The 25,747-nt window shown below is 43.2% G+C and overlaps 1 protein-coding gene across 2 annotated transcripts in view; it reads right to left on the reverse strand.

The window, feature by feature from the left end:
• GNAL (G protein subunit alpha L) overlaps nucleotides 1-25,747 on the reverse strand; it is a 319,159-nt gene that overhangs the window by 159,689 nt on the left and 133,723 nt on the right. Inside the window, exons 1-4 of one of the 2 annotated variants that reach the window (XM_073679010.1) lie at nucleotides 2,853-3,611; nucleotides 2,381-2,453; nucleotides 1,347-1,401; nucleotides 783-902 (exon numbers count right to left, since the gene is read on the reverse strand). In XM_073679010.1, the coding sequence (XP_073535111.1) occupies nucleotides 783-902; nucleotides 1,347-1,401; nucleotides 2,381-2,453; nucleotides 2,853-2,991 (387 nt within the window). In that variant the 5' untranslated portion in view covers nucleotides 2,992-3,611. Of the gene's footprint in view, nucleotides 1-782; nucleotides 903-1,346; nucleotides 1,402-2,380; nucleotides 2,454-2,852; nucleotides 3,612-25,747 lie in introns of those variants that run through there. The other variant, XM_073679009.1, reaches the window with a different exon arrangement.

Raw genomic sequence — 25,747 nt, forward strand, 5'->3', positions numbered from 1 at the left:
CTATGAAAGCAAATCCACAAGCTATGTAATTAATGTCTCCTATAAATCATATATATTTAATATAACATTTCTAACTACTCCACATTCCTGTAGGTCACATATGAGCAGGCTCTTTAAAACAAAGCATTTACTGTCATGTAATGATAAAATTGTTCCTTGCATATATTCAATGCCACATTTGCATAGTCAAATGGTTCTGTATCATAGCGATCAATACAGGTTATGTAACTCCTGAAAAAAGTGGTATAACATTACTCAGACACCAGAAAGGATTACACCATAACTTCCACCGGTGGAACTATAACCCTCATCAGAATATTCACTGTGCCAAAACATTTATACAAATGTAACAATATCTAAAACGTATCAGCGTGTTCTTTAACACCTGACTGACAAGCACACAGTGTGTCTACGGTTAATACGCACTTTCCATATTTTACGTAGGTCAATAACTACAACACGATACAGGCACCAAACCCCTTTGATAGCAAACAAATGATACTGTGGAATATTAGACTATAAGCAAATTCACTGGCTGCCAGGGCCATAAAACAAGGTCTGGCTATGACTGTGGGACGCGTATCTACTGTAGACCTTTAATAAATGACAATTGTGACAAATGGATCTTATGCCTGGTAATTTACTACTAGCTTCTAACTTTTTAGGGTTATTGGTTAACCAATAATGACTGCAATGTCAGCCAATAGACAGCACATATCGCAGAGCCACAGAAGCCTCAAACAAAAAATCCACCACATAGAGAAGGAAAACCAGCGTCTTACCTGTGTATAATCAAAGTCCGACAGTGGCGCTATACTCTTGATGTAATCAATTCGGAACTGGTTTTCTGGATTAGCCAGTGGAACAGGGGGTATTAATGTGCTCATTGCAGATACTATTGTCTGTAAGGGAATACAACACATTAATGTTACTTTTGCTTTAAAATCACAAGCGCACAATAATTAGGTAAAACGTGGTTCGTGCGCTTGGTAGTTTACAAGCAGAGACGTGCGTTACAGGTGCTTCCTGAGGGTCACAGCGATTTACCATATGTTACCTCCACACGCTTCCTATGGTCAACGCTTTGGATTCCAGGGGCTCTTGAAAAGTCCCGTAACCAGTGCCAGCTCAGATATACATATACACATAACTAACCCTTGGGAATGAGAGCTGCACAGCTCTGTATATTATGGCACTACATTAACACCCAGTAAACTTGTGTCATGGTATACGAATGGCTTCATTCCCCTAAAACACTATGAATAAAGCAGCAACATGTACCCCAGCGAGTTAGCCCATGCCAGGGAATCTGTAGATTGCCAAGGATGATCAGAACGCACACTTACCACAATGGCATCTTTAACATTTTTCCGAATGTCCTGAATTTTCTGTTTCTTTTCTCTGTGTAAGAGAGGAGATGTGTTAAAGGTGCATTACGTGGCATAAAGTGATATTTCACTTATAAAACTCATGGGAGACAATATTTAAGCATATACCATACAATGATAATTTTGGCCGCGAGAAAGATTGTGCTATGCAGCTGCTACACTGCAACCGTAGCAAGCAAGTTGCAAAAAAATCCTTCCAGTAGCACCTTGCTTCTCACAACTGCAGCATCTTGTGGGTCACAGGGCCACCCCATTCACCGGCATTACGCTGCAATGTAGTGATCTTTGCTGCGTGACCAGGATTGCGGCCTGACAATGTGTGTTGTCCCTAATACAACAAAGTATGATACAATGCTGCAGTCCTGGGACAATACCCAGGTAATAAGGAAGGTGGCAGGTATAATGTACAACAATGACAGCCCGGCTCAGACTCCACAATGCCCTAATGCCAAGTATAACATAGGAATTGTGCCTAGTCATTATTGATACAAATTAATAAAAATACAGATCAAAATTAGCAATCCAGCAGTAATAACTACTTAGAATGTGGCCATAAGCACTGTCACCATAATGCCAACACACAGGGCAACGTCCAGCAGCTGCAGGAGCATGTGTCTGCACTGTGCACACATTACATTAGCCATATGATATTTCTCCTATTTAACATCTGCAAATAGTGATGTCTGCAAAAGCGCCACATCCTCGGCTGGTATTATTGCAGCCTCCCTTCTGCACACACAGACACAGAATTTAGATATTTGCTGCTAGGTAAAAGTATAGTCGCCATGTTGTTGCTACACAAGGGCCTGTCAAACGCTGCAGTAGCAACAGCAGAATATACAGTAGAGCAGGCGCCGGGGGTAGGAAACCACACGGCCGGCCATGCTCAATGAGAGCGGCTTGTTTAACCAGCAAGAAATAGGGCAGAAAAGAGCCATATCACCGAGCGGCGTCCATCACATCCCACAATACACATCATGCAGCATCCTTACTCGGAATTAAATCCATTGACATGGAGGATCCTCATCTGCTTGACAATCGTGCTTTTTCCTGACTCACCAGCACCTGCCAAAACAGAAAGAGACATTGAGGTCCGGTCTTCATGGAATCACGTCAGTCTATATCCATCAGGCGTCGCTGCGGTCACCACTCCAGTATATCATAGCAATCATGTATATATAATGTATAGAAATCAGATAAGAAAAGGTGGAAGTACCCCGACCCCAGTCCCAGAGGTGCATAGACCTGGGCGGTCACATAGTCCTGGTCTCTAAAGGTAGAGAAAATCTATATATTCATTCTAGGCAGCTATAGATGTGAGATCCATAGATTCTACAGATACACACAGGTCTTCATATGGATATATAGATATGGGGTAGACAGAAGGCATGTAGGCCTGCTGCCGGTGCGGTGCCCGGTGCCTGCCCCCTCCCCAGCCCGGCGGTGGGCACGCAGGCCTCTCACCCAGCAGCAGCAGCCGGTGTGTGGCTTTGTAGGCCAGCCTCTCCTTCTGCAGCTGCTTCTCGATCTTCTTGTTGGCCTCTCGCTGCGCCTTCTCATCTATGCGCTGATCCTCCGTCTTGCTGTTGCCCAAGCAGCCCATGTCTGCGGTCACACGGCCGTACTACGCGCTCTGATCCTGCGGATGTCGCTGAGGAGAATACAAGGCGCAGCACGGCGGCCTCCCCCCCCCAGATCTCTAGGTTATATTCCTGCGACGGGAAGACCGCCGCTAAAAATAGTCCCGGAGCCTGTGCGCTCGCGGCCGTGTGCTGGCGTCGGTCCTCCCGGTGCTGCACCCCTGCTCTCCCCTCCTGGCTCCGCTCCTCCAGGTGTCAGCAATGCCGGGGACACATCACGTCGCATGAAGGGAAGGAGTATAAAAGAGGGGAGTCTATAAATAACACAAAAGAGGGAGAGGAGAGGGGGAGAGAAAAGCTCCTCCTGGAAACCAGCCTAATGCCGCTCTCCCTCCCCTCATACACAATCCTTATATTTCTCCGCAAATTTCTGGCTATTTTTGTCTCTCCGGCTCAGTGCTGCCACCAGCGGCAAGACGAGGCAGCGCACACAGCCGAGGCCACGCCCCCTAGCATGCACATGTACACACGCAGCCCCTCGGAGAAGGATGCGCCGTGTACTGTATATGCAGCACATAGAGCATGCTGGGCTTCCCTCGTCTTCCTCCCATCCACCGGCCGCCGCTGCCGCTGCCGCTTCCTCCTCTGCAGTAACCCTTTCTGTACAGGCCGGCTCTGCAGCTCTGCACCCGCTTATCTGAGCGCCGTGAACCGCATACAAGCGACATCTAGTGGCCGTATGTAGGCACTGCAGGTCTGCTCTATGCAGGTCACTGTGAGCCTGTAACCGGCTATTCTGTGTGCGGATTACTATGGAGAATACAGGAAAAACTGCCTATAGGTAAAAGCAGATAATGGGTACTGTACAGGAGACATATCAGCCGGCTTAGTATAGAGAAACTGCAGGATGGGTATAGAAAATACAGCAAAACTGCCTATAAACTACATGATAGACATTATAAAAAAATACATAAAACCTGTCTACAGAGAAAATACATGATATAGGCTATATAGGAAATTTAGTTATAGAGAAGCTACATGATGGATACTATAATGGAGATATATATATACAAACTACCCAAAGAGAAAGGAAATGATGGATACTATATAGATAATACAAAAAACTGCCTATAAAGTACATGACAGACTCTAGGAAATATATAACGGCCTATAGAGAAAATAAATGAAATATATAATGGCCTATAGAGAAAATAAAAGATGGATACTATATACTGCAGGAAATATAAAAAAAAATACATAATGGATGATATAAAATGTGTGGTTTTGTTGCAGATTTTTGCCCTTTAATTAATATGGGTGAAATCTGCAGCAAAAAAAGCTGAAAGAATTGATATACTGCAGATTTAAATCTGCAAGTCACAAATAAGCAACGTGTGCACAAGACTTCAGGATTCTCATCCACTTTGCTGGCATCAGGAAACCCGTCAAGTTTTGTGACAAATCTGCACAGAAAAAACTGCGACAGAAACGCAACAAATCTGCAACGTGTGCACATGCCCTTAAGGCCACGTGCACATTGAGTAATTGGTCAGTTCTTTACCTCAGTATGTGTAAGCCAAAACCAGGAGTAGATATTAAATACATTAGTGGTGACGTGTTTCTATTATACTTTTCCTCTGATTGTTTCACTCATGATTTTGGCTCATAAAATAGTGACCAAATACTGAATGTGTGAACGTGGCCTGAAAGAAAAAATACATGATGGACACTATATAGGAAATATAGAAACTGTGATGGTTACAAAAAGACCAATTTTGGTAACTTTGGAAAGTTTTTTTTGTGACAAAAAATGTAATCAGCACCAAAGACAATCAGAATGTGTAAAATAACTTTTAGGGTATGTGCACACGGTCCGGATTTGCTGCGGGTTTGACGCTGCGTTTTTATGCAGCATCAAAACCGTAGCGGCCAGATGTTACAGCATAGTGGATGGGATTTCTAGAAATCCCATGCCCACTCTGCGTTTTTGTGCACCTGCGGATCACCCATGGACATTAACATGAGGCACGTTTTTCCAGACTGAAGCATGTCAATTCCTCTTGCGGAAACGCATGCGGATTTTCCTCATAGACTTGCATTAGATGAGGAAAATCCGCATGCGTAAAAACTGCATGTGTGTTTCAATAGCGTTTCCGCACCGGAAAAGCACACAAAAACGCTACACGATGATCAATAACGTTTGTTTAAAAAAAAAAAAAACTCAGCAAATTTCAACATGAAGACATGAAAAACGCATGCATCAAAAAACACATGCGGCAAAACCGCGCCATAAACTGTAATTAACCTAATTTGCATATTAGGTGCAGAAATTCTGCAGCGTCAAAACCGCAGCAAATCCAGACCGTGTGCACATACCCTTAGGCCACGTTCACACGTTCAGTATTTGATCTATAAATCCCATCCGCCTTGCTGCAACTGTAAGACGCTGCTTTTTTACACAGCAAAAATAAGCAGCATTAAAAACTCAACCTTAGGCTACGTTCCCACAATCAGCTTTTGGCGAGTTTTTGATGTTGCAGATTTTCTGCACCTACTATGTAAATTAGGTCAGCTGCGTTTTTTGAGTGTTATTTTACGTGTTTCCATCTCGTTTTTGACGCTGTGTATTTTACGCATCTAATGCAAGTCTATGGGGAAAACCTGCACATAAAACTTAGCGTAGCCGCAAAAGAAATTTGCATGTTGCAAATTTTAAACCTACACAGCAGGTCACTTTACACTACGTAAAAAAACAGCGATACTTCTATAAATCACCTTCCTGAAACTGTAAGACGCTGTGTGCTTTGTACAGAAAAAATAAGCAGCATCCAAAACTCCCCTAAAACTCATCGTGGGCACACAGCCTTATGTGGGGAAAAACAACATATTTTTGTGATGCTGCATTCCAGAAGCAATATGTTTTTTATTTAATCCTAGAGGTGATTGTAGGAGGGGTAGTTTTGTTTTGCAGTCTACATCTTAGTTAGGGTACATATCATTATTGAATCATTTTTATATATTTTTGGGGGTGGAGGAATGGTCACATACACCACTGTTTATTATTCTATAAGCTGTGGCCATAAATAAAAAAAAAAAATGAAGTTTATTTTTTTTTTTTTGAGGCCCTTCTTTTTTTTTCTTTTAAGTTCCACTATATAGAAGCTGCAACAATATGATTTTATTTTCCAAACCATTACTGACTGCTGGCGTTAGGCCGGGTTCAGACGAGTTTGAAAAATTGTTCGAGTTTCATCCATATTGTCATTTGTGAGCCATCTGTGTGTCCATTTTTTACATTTGTTTGACATTCGTGTGTGATCTGTTCATACATCTACATGATTGAATACAGTTTCCTAGTTTTATAATGGAAATGTATCCATAAAAATCGGATGCCACTTGGATGTTCTCTTAGAATCCAGTATCTTTTATGCTCCCATAGACTTGAATTGGCGAGTCTCATCTGAGACTCAGAATAGAATAGTGCATGCTTTGAGTTTTTCCGCACGGACAGTCAGTCCACATGAAAAAGAAAAAACTGTCATCTGAACAGTCTCACTAAGGTTGGTCAGTGTATTGCCTGACTAAGGGAAGACTCAGACGGCCGTATAACTCGTATGAGGATCGCAACACAATGCTCGGACTGGCCGTCGGCTCTCCCGACCAGAGTGTGACAGCTGCATAGAAATACATGCTGTTACACTTGGGAGGGAAGAGCTGACGGTCAGTCCAAGCATTGCAATTCGTGTCTGACTTTTCCCTTATACTAAGACATCACAAGTCTGTATAACACGCTTGTCTGAATGAGCCCGTACACTAACATGCAATAAATTAAGTCATGCCTCTTATACCTATGGCAGACCAGGGGGGAAGGGGGACTTTGTTAGGTTCTTGGCCTGCACATCGGCTGCCTGCATGCTGACAAAGAGAGCTCCCTCACTCCACCAAGCTATTTAGATGCTGCGTTCAGAAGAGACTGTGGCATCTAAGGGCTAAGACAGTATGGATGAGAGATTTCTCTGATCTGGACTGTTCCAGCAGGAGCTTGGCTGTCAACTACAGATAGGTCCCAGCTATTGATGGCACGGGTACATTTTTTGTGCCAAATGATCCTAATGGCTTCTCTGTATGTCAGGGCGCCTTTATAGGCCATTTCATAACATACACGTACATTATGGTATGCTGAAAGGTGAATGACATTGGAGTCAAGCAGAGAGATATTTGTGAGGGCAGGTGGTATGTGGGCCCTACTGACAGGATCAGATCAATACACTGCACAGGAATGAAAACCTTTACTTCTGGCTGACCTGAAGTCTATTTTTTAGGTCAGAGAATGTCGCAGGCCTGCAGAAAAGACGTCTTCACTTGCTAGCCATTAAGCATTTAACAAATATAGGTCAAAAATTATAGTGCAAGTATTTACTTACAATAAGTTTAGGTTAGGTTCATACGTTGCATTATAGGTGAAGATTTTAGGGATTTTGTATGCACATAAAAATAATTGAATAATAGCTCATACAGATGAGCGTCTAATTAGTCCGTTTGCAGTCCATATGCGACAGACCACAAACGAAGAGCACATGGACACATTATGGCCAGTGTGTAGGTGCACATAACCAATGTTTCACACTGACCAATGGTCTACATGGGAAAAAAAATCGCATGCACTATAACTGGCAATCTGCAATATAGCCGCATGGTTTTCAGCTGCATTGCAAGAACCCATGGAGAGCATCATAGTTAGTTTAGTTTCCTCCGCCTGTTAGTAAATGGGAAGTGTGACTGGTTTGTACCAGAGAAACCAATGCAAGGTTGGCGTCTGTTATTTGGGGGGTATATGGTAGGAACACAGACTAGATTTGGCTAAACACAGCTCAATGGCTCTGATTCATCAGTTTACTGCTTGAAATGTCAAAAATATTTTTATGCTGCAAAATTTTGTGACTTTTGGCGGTTTTAACCTAGTCCAGGTCAGCTCTGTCCACAAAAGCAGTGTAAATTATGCCAAATAATTCTTTATTTATTCTTTCAGTGTTTTTGCTGCAGATTTCACCCATACTAATGAGTAAGGAAAAATCTGCAACAAAAACACATGAAAAAAATGCATCAAAAACATGTGTATTTTAGGCAACATTTTTCCTGCCAAGAGATGCAGAAACGCAGAAAATGCACCAAATACTCAACATGTGCACATACCCTAAGACAGCGCTTTTGAAGCAGTGAAAATACACAGCGTCAAAAACTCACCACAAACTCACGGTGGGCACACCGCCTAAGGGCTTATGCACATGACCGTATTTTCGGTCAGAGTGCGATCGGACTTGAAATAATGTTATTCTATGGGGCCATGCACATTGAGATTTTGCTTGGACTGAGCCAGTCGGAGGAAAAAAAAAATCGCAGCATGCAGGGTTTGCATCTGATATTCGGATCGCACTCGGCCATGCAAGTTATTGAGTCCGTGGAAACCATCGGACTTGGATGACATTCTCAGATAATGAACTGACTGATGAGAAGATGGGGGGAAAAAATTCTCCATCTTCTCCATTCTGAGTGTGATTAGCATAATTGTCTGGATTCTCTTGGATGAGGGGAAATATTGTCGTGTGACCCCGGCGTTAGAGTTACACAATCCTTAATGAATTAGGAGCATCTAACTCCAGCGGGCCCCTTCAATAAGACTAGCGTGTACAACACCAGTCTTAATAAAACGGGCTTAAGGGTGAACTTTCTTAAATGATTGTCTCTTTTCTGTTGGGCTGCATTCACACACAGCGGTGTTTTTTCAGCAGCTTTTGACGATGTAGCTGGTACTGGTGAAGAACATTGAAACCACTGCCCTTCATTTCCGCGTTTAAAGCTTCCTATATAAATCATTACCCAGGCAATTGCTGTTGTTCCTTGTTGCCATGTTTTCATCACCTGATATATGTTTATGAACTAATTTACTACAACAGGGATCTAAACTGAAGGCACAGGTCCCACTCTTAGCAACCGCACTGTTTGTGCTGAAGGCTTTTAAACTATCTTTGGTGGATTTTATACCTACACGTGCCATACTCTTTCTGGTAATTAGCAATACAATACTGTTTGTTTATTTAGCATGAAAGACGGCAATGAGTTCATGCCCATGGCAGTGCCACAAGCCCAGACCCAGGACAGTGGCACACTATGCAATTGGCTTCTCTTGGAAAGATGCTATTGGGCCATGGACTACAAAGGCTTTACAGAGGCCATTAAATAATACACTGCTCAAAAAAATAAAGGGAACACTCAAATAACACATCCTAGATCAGAATGAATTAAATATTCTCATTGAATACTTTGTTCTGTACAAAGTTGAATGAGGCTCAGTATTGTGTGTGGCCTCCACGGGCCTGTATGACCTCCCTACAACACCTGGGCATGCTCCTGATGAGATTGTGGATGGTCTCCTGTGGGATCTCCTCCCAGACCTGGACTAAAGCATCCGCCAACTCCTGGACAGTCTGTGGTGCATGGAGCGAGACATGATGTCCCAGATGTGCTCAATCGGATTCAGGTCTGGGGAAAGGACGGGCCAGTCCTTAGCTTCAATGCCTTTATCTTGCAGGAAAAGCTGACACACTCCAGCCACATGAGGTCTGGCATTGTCCTGCATTTGGAGGAACCCAGGGCCAACCGCACCAGCATATGGTCTCACAAGGGGTCTGAGGATCTCATCTCGGTACCTAATGGTAGTCAGGCTACCCCTGGCAAGCACATGGAGGGCTGTGGGGCCCTCCAAAGAAATGCCACAGAACACCAGGATTGGCAAAGTCGCTACTGGTGCCCTGTGCTCTTCACAGATGAAAGCAGGTTCACATTGAGCACATGTGACAGAGTCTGGAGACGCCGTGGAGAGTGATCTGCTGCCAGCAACATCCTTCAGCATGACCGGTTTTGCAGTGGGTCAGTAATGGTGTGAGGTGGCATTTCTTTGGAGGGCCGCACAGCCCTCCATGTGCTCGCCATAGGTACCCTGACTGCCATTAGGTACCGAGATGAGATCCTCAGACCCCTTGTGAGACCATATGCTGGTGCGGTTGGCCCTGGGTTCCTACTAATGCAGGACAATGCCAGACCTCATGTGGCTGGAGTGTGTCAGCAGTTCCTGCAAGATGAAGGCATTGAAGCTATGGACTGGCCCGCCCGTTCCCCAGACCTGAATCCGATTGAGCACATCTGGGACATCATGTCTCGCTCCATCCACCAACGTCACGTTGCACCACAGACTGTCCAGGAGTTGGCGGATGCTTTAGTCCAGGTCTGGGAGATCCCACAGGAGACCATCCGCAACCTCATCAGGAGCATGCCCAGGTGTTGTAGGGAGGTCATACAGGCACATGGAGGTCACACACAATACTGAGCCTCATTTTGCCTTGTTTTAAGGACATTACATCAAAGTTGGATCAGCCTGTAGTGTGTTTTTCCACTTTAATTTTAGGGGTGACTCCAAATCCAGGCCTCCATTGGTTAATAAATTTGATTTCCATTGATTATTTTTGTGTGATTTTGTTGTCAGCACATTCAACTTTGTACAGAACAAAGTATTCAATGAGAATATTTCATTCATTCAGATCTAGGATGTGTTATTTGTGTGTCACCTTTATTTTTTTGAGCAGTGTATAAATTCCTGGGACTGCACAAGAAAAGAACTATCACTACCCATCTAAACTACATGCAATGTTCCCTACAGTTTCGGAAACACGTTGGAGATGTGAAAGTGAAGTGGGATCCGTGAATCATATCTGGTGGGAGTGTTCTAAAATTAAACCATTTTGGGAGAAGGTATTTGACAATTACTAACGTATCACAGGTAACAGAGTAACTAGGTCTCCTCAAATAATCCTTCTGTCAATCCTTCCTTCCTCAATAGGTATACAAAAGAAGGATTTACTTTGATTTTGCTTAACAGCGACACGGACGGTAATTCCACGGTTTTGGAAATATTAACAACCCCCCTAACATTAGATTCACCATTTCCTTGTACCAATCTATGTAGAATGGATGAACTCTCTGCAGAATGTAATGGAACCAATGATACATTTAGAAGGGTTTGCAGCGGATGGATTCTGTTTCAGGACTCACCTGATTTTCATAACCTGTTCTAATAGTTTCAACAGATACATGTGATTGTGCTCATAATTAGTCACACAGGTGTAAGGACCTCACCCCTCCCCTCCCCATTGACCCTTTGGCTGCGTGCCCATTATGCGTTTTTCAAGCGTTTTTTTATGCGGAATTTCCGCAGCGTAAAAGCTTGAAAAACGCTTGGTAATCCGTGCCCCATGATCCCCAATGAAAATTCGCATGTTCTGTGCACATGCTGCGGAATTTTCCGCAGCGGATTTTACTTGCGGAAAAATCCACAGCATGTCCATTATTTGTGCGTTTCCGCATGCGGATTTGAGGTCACAATGCATTTTACCACTTCGCGCCAGAGCCTGTTTTTGCCTTCGTGACCAGGCCAATTTTTTCAACTCTGACCACTGTCACTTTATGAAGTAATTACTCTGGAACGCTTCAACGGATTCCCCTGATTCTGAGACTGTTTTTTCGTGACATATTGTACTTCATGATAGTGGTAAAATTTCTTCGATATCACTTGCGTTTATTTGTGAAAAAATCGGAAATTTGGTGAAAATTTTGAAAATTTTGCAATTTTCAAACTTTGAATTTTCATGCCCTTAAATCAGAGAGATATGTCACACAAAATAGTTAATAAATAACATTTCCCACATGTCTACTTTACATCAGCACAATTTTGGAATCAAAATTTTTTTTTGTTAGGAAGCTATAAGGGTTAAAAGTTGACCAGCGATTTCTCATTTTTCCAACAAAATTTACAAAAACATTTTTTTAGGGACCACATCTTATTTGAAGTGACTTTGACAGGCCTTTATGACAGAAAATACCCAAAAGTGACACCATTCTAAAAACTGCACCCCTCAAGGAGCTCAAAACCACATTCAAGAAGTTTATTAACCCTTCAGATGTTTCACGGGAATTTTTGGAATGTGGAAGAAAACAATGAACATTTAACTTTTTTTCACAAAAATGTTACTTTAGACCCAATTTTTTTTATTTTCACAAGGGTAACAGGAAAAAATGGAATACACAATTTGTAGTGCAATTCCTCATTAGCGCGCTGATACCCCATATGTGAGGGAAAACCACTGTTTGGGCGCACTGCAGGGTTCGGAAGGGAAGGAGCGCCATTAGACTTTTTGAATGTAAAATTTTTTGAATAATTAGCAGACGCCATGTTGCGTTTGGAGAGCTCCTGATGTGCCTAAACAGTGGAAACCCCCCACAAGTGACACCATTTTGGAAACTAGACCCCTTAGGGAACTTATCTAGATGTGTGGTGAGCACCTTGAACCCCAAGGTGCTTCACAGAAGTTTATAATATTGAGCTATAAAAATAAAATTTTCACATTTTTCCCACAAAAACATTTTTCATCCCTTAATTTTGCATTATCATAAGGGTAATAGGATAAATTGCACCATGAACTTTGTTGTGCAATTTCTCCTGAGTATGCCGATACCCCATATGTGGGGGAACACCACTATTTGGGTACACTGCAGGGTTCAGAAGGGAAGGAGCGCCATTTGACTTTTTGAATGTAAAATTTGTTTCAATAATTAGCGGACGCCATGTCGCATTTGGGGAGCCCCTAATGTGCCTAAACAGTGGAAACCCCCCACAAGTGACACCATTTTGGAAACTAGACTCCTTAGGGAACTTATTTAGATGTGTGGTGAGCACCTTGCACCCCCAGGAAGTTTATAATATTGAGTCGTAAAAGTAAAATTTTCACATTTTTCCCACAAAAAATGTTTTTCATCCCCTAATTTTGCATTATCATAAGGATAACAGGAGAAATTGCACCATGAAATTTGTTGTGCAATTTCTCCTGAGTATGCCGATACCCCATATGTGGGGGAAAACCACTGCTTTGGTGTACGGCAAGGTTCGGAAGGGAAAGGAGCGTTATGTTGGCTGGGATAGGTTTCAGACACCATGTCACATTTGAAGAGTCGCTGACATGCCGAAACAGCAGAAACCCCCACAAGTGACCCCATTTTGTAAACTACACCTCTCAAGGAATTCATCTAGGGAAGTAGTGAGTATTTTTTAATTTTTAAATTTATACCATTGGGCAGTGAAGAAAACATAATTGTATTTTTACCACAAAAAATGTTTTACCCTCAGATTTTACATTTTCACACAGGGCAATGGGTAAAAATGGTGCCGAAATGTGTCACACAATTTCTTCTAAAAGTGGCAATACCCCATATGTGGCTGTATCGTACCGCTCAGCCATACGGCGAGATCTGGGGGGGACGGAGCGCTATTTGACAATTGCAGAACAAATTATTGTAGAATAGGCATTTGCATTTGGGAGCACAACATTTTCTGAATTTCTTTTGGGGGGCAAGGGCCATTTTGCTTTTCCAGAGCCTTTCTGCTACCAGTAACTTGGAAGTCCCTTATATTTTTAACAGATGACGGACCTGAGTGGGGACTAGCTTTTTTTGAGGACTGAGTTGAAGCTTTTATTGGGAACATTTTACGTAACATTTATCCGGCGCTCTAGGCTGAGCACTTACATCGGGGTTTCCATCTAAATTTCCAAGTGATGTAATTCAGATGAAACCCCTGCGGGATCCATTCACTGTAATGAGGCAGCAGAGTTACTCTGGACTCCGTCTCGCCTCTGTTTAGCGGTGTCCTTTTTTTCAGAAGTGCACAAAACTGTGGCCAACCGCACTTTTATGCACGCCTAAAAAAACTGACACCGTGGGATCACAGGCCAGATGGCATCCACAGTGGCCTATATCAGCCTCATTACAGGGAGTCTTCCGTCATGGGTTCCGTCTGAATCACGTATTTCAGAGATTTACACGGAAACTCTGGTGTAAGTCCTCGGCGCAGAGCGCAGGATAAATGTGAGCAGAGCCTTACTGCGATCTTTGGGAAACATAATAAACAAATCAGTAGCAGGTGAAGAATTGGTTTTATTTATTTTTACGCCGTTCCTCGTGCGGTATAAGTGATGAGATTACTGTATTCTTCGGGTCGGTGCGATTACAGAGATACCAGATTTATATCGGGTTTTTATGACTGACAGCTGTCACACACTAAGAGACGCTTTTTTTTGCAAAATCTAGTTTTTGCATCGCCATATTTTGAGAGCTATAATTTTTCCATATAAAATGGTACCATTTTTGGGTACGTGACATTTTTTGATCGCTTTCTATTCCGTTTTTTGGGAGGTAAAATTAACAAAAACCAACAATTTAGGAATTGTTTTTTGAGGGTTTTTTTATGCCGTTCTGCGTGTGGTAAAAGTGATAAGGCAGCGTTATTCTTCGGGCCAGTACGTTTACAGCGATACTACACTTAGGCTATGCTATTGTTTCCTGAGCATTTCTGCATCTCCCTGGCAGAAAAAAAACGCATGCGGATTGTACATGCGTTTTCCTGCCAGGGACATGCGGAAATGGAGCGTTATTCACTGACATTTCCGCATGCGGATTGAGGCTGTGTGCCCACGTAGCATTTTTCAAGCGTATATGCTGCGGAATTTCCGCAGCGTAAACGCTTGAAAAACGCATGTATATCCGCACCCCATGGTCCCCAATGGGATTCCGCAAGTTCTATGCACATGCTGCGGATTTTTCCGCAGCGTTTATGCCGCGTTCAAAAATCCGCAGCATGTCATTTAATTTTGCGTTTCCGCAAGCGGAATTGCCTTTGTCCAATGCATAAAAAACGCAAGGCAATTCCGCATGTGGAAAACGCGTGATAAACGCGCGAAAAATGCGCGATAAACGCGTGCGGAATTCCGCATGCGTTTTTCCGGGAGAGGACTTGCATTTATGCAGCAGAAATTTTCTGCTTCATAAATGCAACGTGGGCACATAGCCTGACAAGCGCTTTCCAAGCGATTAGCATCACTTGGAAAGTGCTTGTGACAACTAGGTCACACTATATAAATCCATGCAAACAGCATGGATTTATATAGTGTGACCCGAGAGAGTGGTTAAAAATAAAAAAATAAATGTATACTTACCCTCCAATGGCCCCCAGTGTCCTGCTTTACACTCCGTTCTTCCTGGTCGACCGCGGTGGATTGAAAGACCTGCCGACGTCAGCGTCGCGTGACCCGTCACATGACTCTGACGTCAGCGCAGGTCCTTCAATCCACCGCGAAGTGCCGGGAAGCAAGCAGGAGCGCAGCGCGGGCCGCCGGAAGATAAGTATACATTTATTTTTTATTTTATTCTTTTTTTACAGATTTTTTAATGGTACCAGGGTGTGGATGAGACTCTCCTCTCCTCTACACCCGGGTACCATCCGCACATTAGAACGCGCCAATTACGCAAGTACAGATGCAGTCTTGCGGAATTGGCGCGTTCTAATGCAAGTCAATGGCGGCGAAGACGCAGCACTTCCGCAAAATAATTGGTAGTGCTGCGTTTTTTTCCGCAATGATAATCCGCAGCGGAAATTTCCGCAGCATGTGCACAGCACAAGCGAATTATCATTGGGGAACATTGCTGCCCTTCTACCATGCGTTTTTAATGCCTTTCCGCAGCGTTTCCGCAGCTGCAAGAACGCTGCAGAAACGCATTAAAAACGCATCGTGGGCACACAGCCTTACTGTATATTTTTTTTATGTTTTGGCGCTTTTACACAATAAAACAATTTTATAGAAAAAATATTTTTTTTGCATCGCTTTATTCTGAGAGCTATAACTTTTTTATTTTTCGGCTGATGGAGCTGTATGGCGGCTATTTTTTTTTGTGGGACAAGATGACGTTTTCAGCGGTTCCATTTTTATTTACATTTTGCTTTTTGATCGCATTTTTTTCCACTTTTTGTTTGGCGATATGATGAAAAAGCATAGTTTTTTGCTCCGTTTTTTATTTATTTTTATTACGGTGTGCACAGAAGGAGTTAATTAGTGTGACAGTTTTATAGATCGGGTTGTTTCGGACGCGGCGATACCAAATATGTGTACTTTTTTTGTTTTTGCATAAATATACGGATTTATTGGTTTAATATTTTATTTATTTTTATTTATTTTGTGATTTTTTTTAACAGTTTGAAAACATTTTTTAGACTTTTTTTTTACATTTTTACTTAGTCCTGTATGGGACATGAATTTTTATTTTTCTAATCACTGTTCTCATGCAATGCAATAGACATGTATTGCATTGCATGAGAACTTTGCTGACAGTTTCACATTGTCTGTCTCCTGCTGGACTCAGCTGCAGGCTGAGCTCAGCAGGACACCATATATGGCAGATCTGAAGGCGGTCATGTGACCTCCAGCTGCCATAACAACGGCAGGTCCTGGAAGACATTAGGGGGCCATCGGAGAGGTAAGAGGACGACCCCCTCTCCTCTCACTATCTTCTATATGCCGCGATCACTATAGATCGCGGCATATAGAAGATAGCAAAGGGTTAACATCATTGGGACCTGATCCAATCAGGTCCCGATGATGTCACCTGTCAGAGCGGTCGCTCTGAACCACAACCGCGGCACTTGCAGGACCCTGGGGGTCCTGAGGGCTGCGGGACCACCGACCGTTCATAAACGTCGGCGCTGCACAGAGCCCAGGCAGCGACGACGTTTATGTACAGTGGGCGGTCGGGAAGCGGTTAAAAAACGCAAGTCAAATCCGCATGTAAAAATGCTGCAAAAACGCTTAAAAAACGAGTGTAAAATCCGTAAGTGTTTTTACTGCCAAGAACATGCAGAAACGCTGCGGAAATTGTCTGCTTCAATTCTGCATCGTGGGCACATAGCCTTTGCCTTTTCGTCTCTCTTTTCTCCATTCTTTTCTTTTTTCTTCTTATATGGGCTTTTCAGATATAATATAGAATTTTCCTCAACATATATTATTCCATTATAGGCGGTTACCTTACAAATATTACCGTATTTTTCAGACTATAAGACGCACCGGACCATAAGACGCACCCCAAATTTTGGGGTGGAAAATAGAAAAAATATATTTTTTATAAGATGGGGGTCCATCTTATAGTTTGAATAGGTACTGTATCTTACCTGGGGGGCAGTGAAGCGAGGGTCACAAGAGGCAGGGTCCCTCAGGAAGTCGGCGGCTGCAGCAGAAGAGGTCAGAAGCTGTGGAGCCTGGGCCGGGCCGGGGCCTGTGTCTGGCTGAGGTCCTTAGCCTGGCCGATTACTGTGCAAAGGCCTCTGGCTGGGGTTGGGGCCGAGGCCTCTGGCTGGGGTTGGGGCCGAGGCCTCTGCCTAGGGCTGAGGCCGGGGGCCTCTGGCTGGGGTTGTGGCCAAGGCCTCTGGCTAGGGCTTAGCCCGGGGACCTCTGGCTGAGGTTGGGGCCGAGGCCTCTGGCTGGGGCTGAGGCTGGGGTTGAGGCCGAGGCCTCTGGCTGGGGCTGAGGCTGGGGTTGGGGCCGAGGCCTCTGGCTGGGGTTGGGGCCGAGGCCTCTGGCTGGAGCAGGGGGCCGAGGCCTCTGGCTGGGGCTGGTGCCAAGGCCTCTGGCTGGGGCCGAGGCCAGGACCTCTGGCTGGGACTGGGGCAGAGATCTCTGGCTGGGGTTGGGGCCAAGGCCTCTGGCTGGGGCTGAGTCCGGGGGCCTCTGGCTGGGGTTGAGGCCGAGGCCTCTGGCTGGGGCCGAGGCCTCTGGCTGGAGCAGGGGGCCGAGGCCTCTGGCTGGAGCAGGGGGCCGAGGCCTCTGGCTGGAGCAGGGGGCCGAGGCCTCTGGCTGGGGCCGAGGCCGGGACCTCTGGCTGGGGCCTCTAGCTGGAGCTGGGACCGAGGCCGGGGTCTCTGGCTGGGGCCGGGGGATGTACCGGGCTGCGGTCGGTACCGGGCTGTGAGCTGCGAAGCAGTGTGGCCTGCGCAGGTTTCCGGTGTGCGCGGAAATCTTCCTATAGCTGTGATCTACAGGAAAATGGCCGCCGGAGCTACCGGTCTGCGCATGCGCTGGCTTGGGCAGCCATTTTCCTGTAGATCACAACTCTAGGAAGATGGCCGCGCACACCGGAAACCTGCGCAGGCCGCACACCGCTCACAGCCCGACACCGGCCCCAGCCCCAGTACTGGCCAGGCACAGGTGCCGATCCCAGCCGCTCACCTCTGCTGCCGCTGACGCCGCTACCACCACCGCCGCGTTCCTGGAGGGCCCTGCAATCCCACTTTACCACCACTGCAGGTAACGTTCGTACTATAAGAAGCACCCCCCATTTTCCTAACAAATATTGGGGGAAAAAAGTGCGTCTTATGGTCCGAAAAATACGCTATATTGGTCAATATCCTACCATTTGAATTATGAAAAAAGTGACCCCATTTGAACTTTGGACATTTTTCTATAATTCTATTTTGTTATATTTTCTTCAAAATTGAATACAATATATTTTTCTTGATTTGCAAAATGTAAAATGATTAATAATTAATTGATGTTTATTAAAACAGATTGAATATAATAATATAAATTCATAGAATCACAACTTAAATGCCAACCATCAGCATACAACCAATTAGATAAATCTTGAAAGAGTACTAGAGAAGCTGGCATGGAGTACTACGTCAGTAAGCAGAGCATGCTTTCTTAGTTGGAACCCGCAATTATCAGACATTTCTTGAATATCCTGAGTATATGATGGAAATAACCATCTAGATTATAAAATTACAAATCAGCCACCACTAGAGGGAGCTCAATTAACTCAAAACTTTAGGTGAGAAGCTCCTAAATGCCCCCTAGTGGTAGCTGCAGGAATTCTATTACTATCTGTTAACCCCTTTACCCCCGAGGGTGGTTTGCACGTTAATGACCAGGCCAATTTTTACAATTCTGACCACTGTCACTTTATGAGGTAATAACTCTGGAAAGCTTCAACGGATCCCGCTGATTCTGAGAATGTTTTTTCGTGACATATTGTACTTCATGATTGTGGTAAAATTTCTTCGATATCACTTGCGTTTATTTGTGAAAAAATCAGAAATTTGGTGAAAATTTAGAAAATTTTGCAATTTTTAAACTTTCAATTTTTATGCCCTTAAATCAGAAAGATATCTTACACAAAATAGTTAATAAATAACATTTCCAACATGTCTACTTTACATCAGCACAATTTTGGAACCAAAATTTTCTTTTTGTTAGGAAGCTATAAGGCTGTGTGCCCACGTAGCGTTTTTCAAGCGTATATGCTGCGGAATTTCCGCAGCGTAAACGCTTGAAAAACGCATGTATATCCGCACCCCATGGTCCCCAATGGCATTCTGCAATGTCAATGCCCATGCTGCGGATTTTTCCGCAGCGTATATGCTGCGGTCAAAAATCCGCAGCATGTTCATTAATTTTGCGGAAGCGCAGCGGAATCAATGTGCGGATGGTACCCAAGTCTGGAGGAGAGGAGACTCTCATCCAGACCTGGGTACCAAAGAACCTGTAAAAAAAAGAATAAAATAAAGTTTATACTTATCTTCTGATGTTTTCCCTCCGTCGCGCTGCTGTCTGAAGGACCTGCCACGTCATTGAGTCATGTGACCCACCACATGACTCAATGACGTCACCGCAGGTCCTGCACACAACAGCGTGAGCCGCTCAAGCCTCCGGACGGGGCAGAGAATGCATCAGAAGGTGAGTATAAAGTTTATTTTTTTATTTTTTACCATTCTGAACAAGTTGTCAAGCACTTTTCCAAGTGATGCTTGGAGAAGTGCTTGATAACCCGCATGCGGAAATGCATGCAAAGACGCCTCACAAACGCTTCTACCTGGCGGGAAAACCGCATGTAATATCCGCATGTGATTTTCCCGCCAGGGAGAAGCGTAAAAAATGCTTCAGGTCCGCAACGTGGGCACATAGCCTAAGGGTTAAAAGTTGACCAGCGATTTCTCATTTTTCCAACAAAATTTACAAAACCATTTTATTAGGCACCACATGAAATTTGAAGTGATTTTGATTTGGGTATTTTCTGTCATAAAGGCCAAAGTGACATCATTCGAAAAACTGCACCCCTCAAGGTGCTCAAAACCACATTCAAGAAGTATATTAACCCTTCAGGTACTTCACTGGAATTTTTGCAAAGTGGAAGAAAAAAATGAACATTTAACTTTTTTCACAAAAATGTTACTTTAGACCCTATTTTTTTATTTTTGCAAGAGTAACAGGAAAAATTGGACCCCAAAATTTGTTGTGCAATTTCTCCTGGGCACGCAGATACCCCATATGTGGGGGCAAACCACTGGGCGCGCGGCGAGGTTCGAAAGGGAAGGCGCGCCATTTGACTTTTTGAATGTAAAATTTGCTTGACTAATTACCCTGATGTGCCTAAACAGTGGAAAACCCCCACAAGTGACACCATTTTGGAAACTAGACCCCTCAGGGAACTTATCTAGATGTGTGGTGAGTACCCTGAACCCCCAGGTGCTTCACAGAAGTTTATTCCATTGGGGAGCCCCTGATGAGCCTAAACAGTGGAAACCCCCCACAAGTGACCACATTTTGGAAACTAGACCCCTCAAGGATTTTATCAAGGGGTATAGTGAACATTTTGAACTCAGAGATACGACACAGAAATTGCTAACATTAGGTCATCATATTGAATAAGTTGTCATTAGACACCCAAAAAAATCATGCAGGGATCACTCGTGCATGGCAGGCAGTCCCCGCCAGGTTTTTTTGGCCGCAAAGCATATGGGGCGGAGACTCGAGCATGTCACTCGAGCACCCGCGATACTTGGTGCATACCCAAGCACCCGATGCAAACTCAAGTAGCGAGCACTTGCGCTCAACACTAGTCATCATATCGTTATTTTATTTTTTTCTTACTTTTGAAAAAATCCCAACCCCAGCACCACCCTAACCCTAGCACCACCCTAACCCTAGCACAACCCTAACCCTAGAGTTTATTTTTTACGCCTTTCCTCGTGCCGTATAAGTGATTAGACGACTCTATTCTTTGGGTCAGTGCGATTATAGCGATAACATATTTATAGCGGGTTTTTATTATTGACAGCTGTCACACACTAAGACGCTTTTTTTTGCAAAGACTAGTTTTTGCATCGCCATATTTTCAGAGCTATAATTTTCCCATATTTCAGCCGACAGTCATGTGACAGCTTGTTTTTTGCGGGACGAGTTGGCGTTTTTAATGGTACCATTTTCAGGCACGTGACATTTTTTGTTCGCTTTCTATTCCGATTTTTGGGAGGCAGAATAAACAAAAAACAATTCAAGAATTGGTTGTTTTTTTTTTGCTGTTCTGCGCGTGGTAAAATTTATAAGGTAGATTTATTCTTCGGGTCAGTACGTTTACAGCGGTACCACATTTATATAGCTTTTTATGTTTTGGAGCTTTTACACAATAAAAACTATTTTATAAATGTTGGAACCCAACATGGACAATATCTATCGTACGTGTAATATGAATGACTGAACTCACAATTTGATCCACAAACCCTGTATAGCACTAAAGTTCATCAAAGAGATTGACCATGGGCTGTGGAGTCATAAAACCTGTGAGGCAGGAAGACATTGTGTGTCCTGTGGTGTGGTGCCTTTTGTTCTAGTGATAGAGTAAAGAGAGCACCTACATGGGAGATGGACATCTTGTCTGGCCTCTTCAAAGGTACATAACCCCTGTGGTGTTTGGATTACAAACCATTGTTCTTCAAGTTGACCTCTTATCTCCAACCAAAATCCAGTTGAACCTGTCCTCGAGCCACTTGATACAAAGACCTTTTGGCTATATACCAGACGCCATCAGCAGGAAGATGAAGACCACTGCAATTATGTATGACCTCTGATACTCTTACCCATTCTAAACCTAAGAGCGCTACCTTCAGAAGAGTGTCTGCATCAGCAGCCATGTGCATGTTTCTGGAGAACTTCAAAGACTGTGACCTGATTGGATGGTACCATTATTTGGAGGTGTTACAGGGATGGGCAATGTGTGGGCCATGTCTGACTGTGTAACTGATATAAAGGTAGCACATCAAACTAGTTAGGCTTTAGTATTCTTCTTATTATTCTTCTTCTGCTTCTTCCCTCTTCCCATCTTCTACCATCCTCTCCTTTTACCCTTTCCCTTACATTGTTCCCTTGTCCTTTAGTTAGGTTTCCCTTATGTATGTTATTGTAAATATCCTATTTGTAATAAATCCCCTTTTAAAGATCCAGTAGATCTTGTTAATTAATATTAACTGGCACCCCAAAACTCAGCAGATTCTACAATAAAAAAAAAAGAATATTTTATGCATCGCTTTATTCTGAGAGCTATAACTTTTTTATTTTTCGGCTGATGGAGCTGTATGGCGGCTTGTTTTTTGCGCGACAAGATCACATTTTCAGCGGTACCATTTTTATTTACATTTGTCTTTTTGATCGCGTTTTATTCCATTGTTTGTTTGGCAGCATGCTGATAAAGCATCGTTTTTTGCTTGTTTTTTTTTTTTTACCGTATTCTCTAAAGGGGTTAACTAGTGGGACAGTTTTATAGGTCATGTCGTTCCGGACGCGGCGATACAAAAATATGTGTACTCTTATTGTTTTTTTTATCATAATACTATTTATTGATGGGTACAATATATTTTTATTTTTGTGGGATTATTTTTCTAAAATATCTTTACAATTTGTTTTTTTTTCACTTTCTGATTCTTTTTTAACTTTTACACGTTGTCCCACTATGGGACTTTCACTTTTTTCAAGCTGAGCGCCTGTATAGCATAGGGATGCAGCACCATCCCTGTGCTATACAGGCTGTCAGCGTTGCAGAGGGAGAAGATACTGTGATCGTGCAATGCACATGATCAAAGTATCTTCCTAATGTCAGGTGACCCGGGTCGCATGACAACCGGGGGATGCCGGAGAGGAGATGAGTACCTGCGCTTACCTTCTCTTGCCACCGGAATGCTGCAATCGACTTCGATCGCAGCATTTCGGGGGTTAATGTGCTGGGAGGGTTGCGGGACCGCTCCTAGCACCAGGTGTCAGCTGTAAGATTCAGCTGACAGGCGGCGGCGATTCTGCCCGCACAGCCTGTGTGCGGGCGGAATCACCGATGCGTACTGATGCGTATCTGGTCCATAAGGCCCAGGGTGCAGATACGTATTAGTACGTATCATGTCGGAAAGGGGTTAATGGAGTTTTAATTTACTACAAAAAGTATTAAGACTTAAAAAAAAATCTTAGGCCCTAACAGGGATGTGGTGTTGGAGTCGTGGAGTCGGAGCCCATTTAGGTCGAGTTGGAGTCTGTATAAAATGGACCAACTCCGACTCCTAAAATATATAATAAATTGGGTACAGTAGTTCAATGCAGTTTGTGGGGAATATTTTTTCATAAGAATTTGGGAAAGTTATGAAATGTCCTATAAATGTCTGTCCTATTCCTGATCTAAGGGTCTAGACTTTTAGCTGACATTAATCTGTGCTACAGTAAATTTATCAATTAAACATGAGCCATGTATGAGGGAGTCGGAGTCGTGGAGTCGAAGTCGGTGTCATGGAAATTGAGGAGTCGGAGGTTTGGCTTACCGACTCCATAGCTCTGGGACCTAATTCAGCAAAGTGTTGCTTAGAAAAGTTGATAAAAATTTAAGCAATTCAGAGTTGCGAATTTTCATGGCAGATTCATTGAGTGCCATGCGCCTCAATGAATTTGGCCCATGTTATTTCTGCACGCCCATCATGATGAAACACTTAATGAATCAGAGCCCTAGTGTTGTGAATGGGGAAAAAAAATGTAAACCAAAAATTCCACAACTATTTTTTTGGTTTACATTTTCACAGTGATCGCTGTGCAGTAAAATTTAAGCTAACTTTATTCTATGGTCCAGTACCAGGAGGGCAATACTAAATGTATACATTTTCATTTTGTTTTACTACTTGAAAAATTTTTAAAGAAGTTTTTTTTTTTTTTATTCGGAGACCCATGACTCTCATTTTTCTGTTGACAGAGCTGTGCGAGGGCTTGTCTTTTAGGCTATGTGCCCACGTTGCAGAAATGAAGCAGAAAATTTCTGCTTCATTTCTGCAATTAAAAACGCATGCGGAATTCCGCACGCGTTTTTCGCGTGTTTATCGCGCGATTTCCACATGCGGAATTGCCTTGCGTTTTTTAATGCATTGCAAAAGGCAATTCCGCTTGCGGAAACGCAAAAATAATGAACATGCTGCGGATTTTTGAACGCAGCATAATCCGCAGCATGTGCATAGAACTTGCGGAATCCCCTTGGGGACCATGGGGTGCGGATTACCTAGCGTTTAACAAGCGTTTACGCTGCGGAAATTCCGCAGCATAAACGCTTGAAAAACGCTACGTGGGCACGCAGCCTTATAAGAAGAGTTGTAGTTTCTATTGGTACCAATTTACGACTCTTTAATCACTTATTTATTTTGAGGGGAGGGGGGCAGAAAAAGTGACCTAAACAGCAATTATTTAAATTTTATTTTTTAATTTAGTTATTTTTTTACAATATATTGTTTACTGCACGTTAAATATTGTCATTATTTTAAACCACTTTTTTTCATGTAAAAAATGGAAAAGGCTTTGGAAATGTAAAATAGCTTATTCTGGTGGACTTGATCAACATTCAATTACAGGTATAATACACTAAACTTACTAATTTATTTTGATTTCTGTAGTTTTTCAATGTATATCTGTTGTATGAACACATTTTAAAAATAATTTTTTGGAAGAGGACAACCCCTTCAAATAAATACAGTGATGCTGTGGCTCACAAAAATGCTGGGTTTCCAAGAAGCAGATGGATGTTCTGTTCACACAAGTGCATTTTGTGCAATGACAGTGCAGTCTCTATGCCACAGAAGGCAGAAATTGCTGTGTAAACCTAGTTGTGGTCAACGCCTCTCTATCAGGAAAAATGCAGCCACACAAGTCAAAAGTTTTGAAAGATACAGAGTTGGTGCAAATGGATTTGCATGATCCATCGGCTGAGTTAGTAATCCGTGGGCAGGGGACAGGAGCCCTGAAAACAACCTCTTACCTGACAGCATCCAGGCTCCTCTTTTGATTAGCCGGCTAGGTGAGAAATCACATTTGAGTCACACCATGCCGGCTAATGAAATGTGATGTCTCACCAGGCCGGCTAATACAAAAAAAAATGCCATCAGATAAGACATAACTTTCAGGGTCCTGCGAATTGATTCGCACCAACTCTACTTTCCACTATGATAACTCCAATTGCGGTTGATGGTCGTTTAATTCATTTCTATCAGATAATCATACTCATCATACTAGTAACATTTAATTGTAATTAAATAAGAATTACCTATGCAAACAATAAATGTATTTAGTCTACAAAGCAACATGTACACATGTGGCCTATAGTATGGAACGAACTCCATTATGCACCATGTTGCAGAGCATACTTCTCCTTAGAGTGTCATTCTGATCTCTGATTTATCAACTTTTTCCACCACCACCTGTCAATAGCTCAATTCTGTCGCTAGTCTGAGAGGGGTGTACACATGACTGTGTATACATGCGGACCAAGTGGTCCACACCAAAAAACACGACTGATTTTGATCCGAATTATGGATCAAACGCGCCAATACAGGTAAATGGGTCAGAGAGAAAAAAACAGTGACAGCATGACAGCACTCCGATGCCATCTCTGTGGTGTCCGATTTTCATGTTTAAGTGATAGGAGAAGCTTGGGAAAACTTCTCAAACAAAAAAATAAAAACTGATGACACGCTGATGGTAAAAACACATTGATAAAACACTGATG

The sequence above is a fragment of the Phyllobates terribilis genome, unplaced genomic scaffold (assembly GCF_046119375.1).
Source record: "Phyllobates terribilis strain yellow unplaced genomic scaffold, ASM4611937v1 Scaffold_4__5_contigs__length_816908805, whole genome shotgun sequence".
Taxonomy (NCBI): Eukaryota; Metazoa; Chordata; class Amphibia; order Anura; family Dendrobatidae; genus Phyllobates; species Phyllobates terribilis.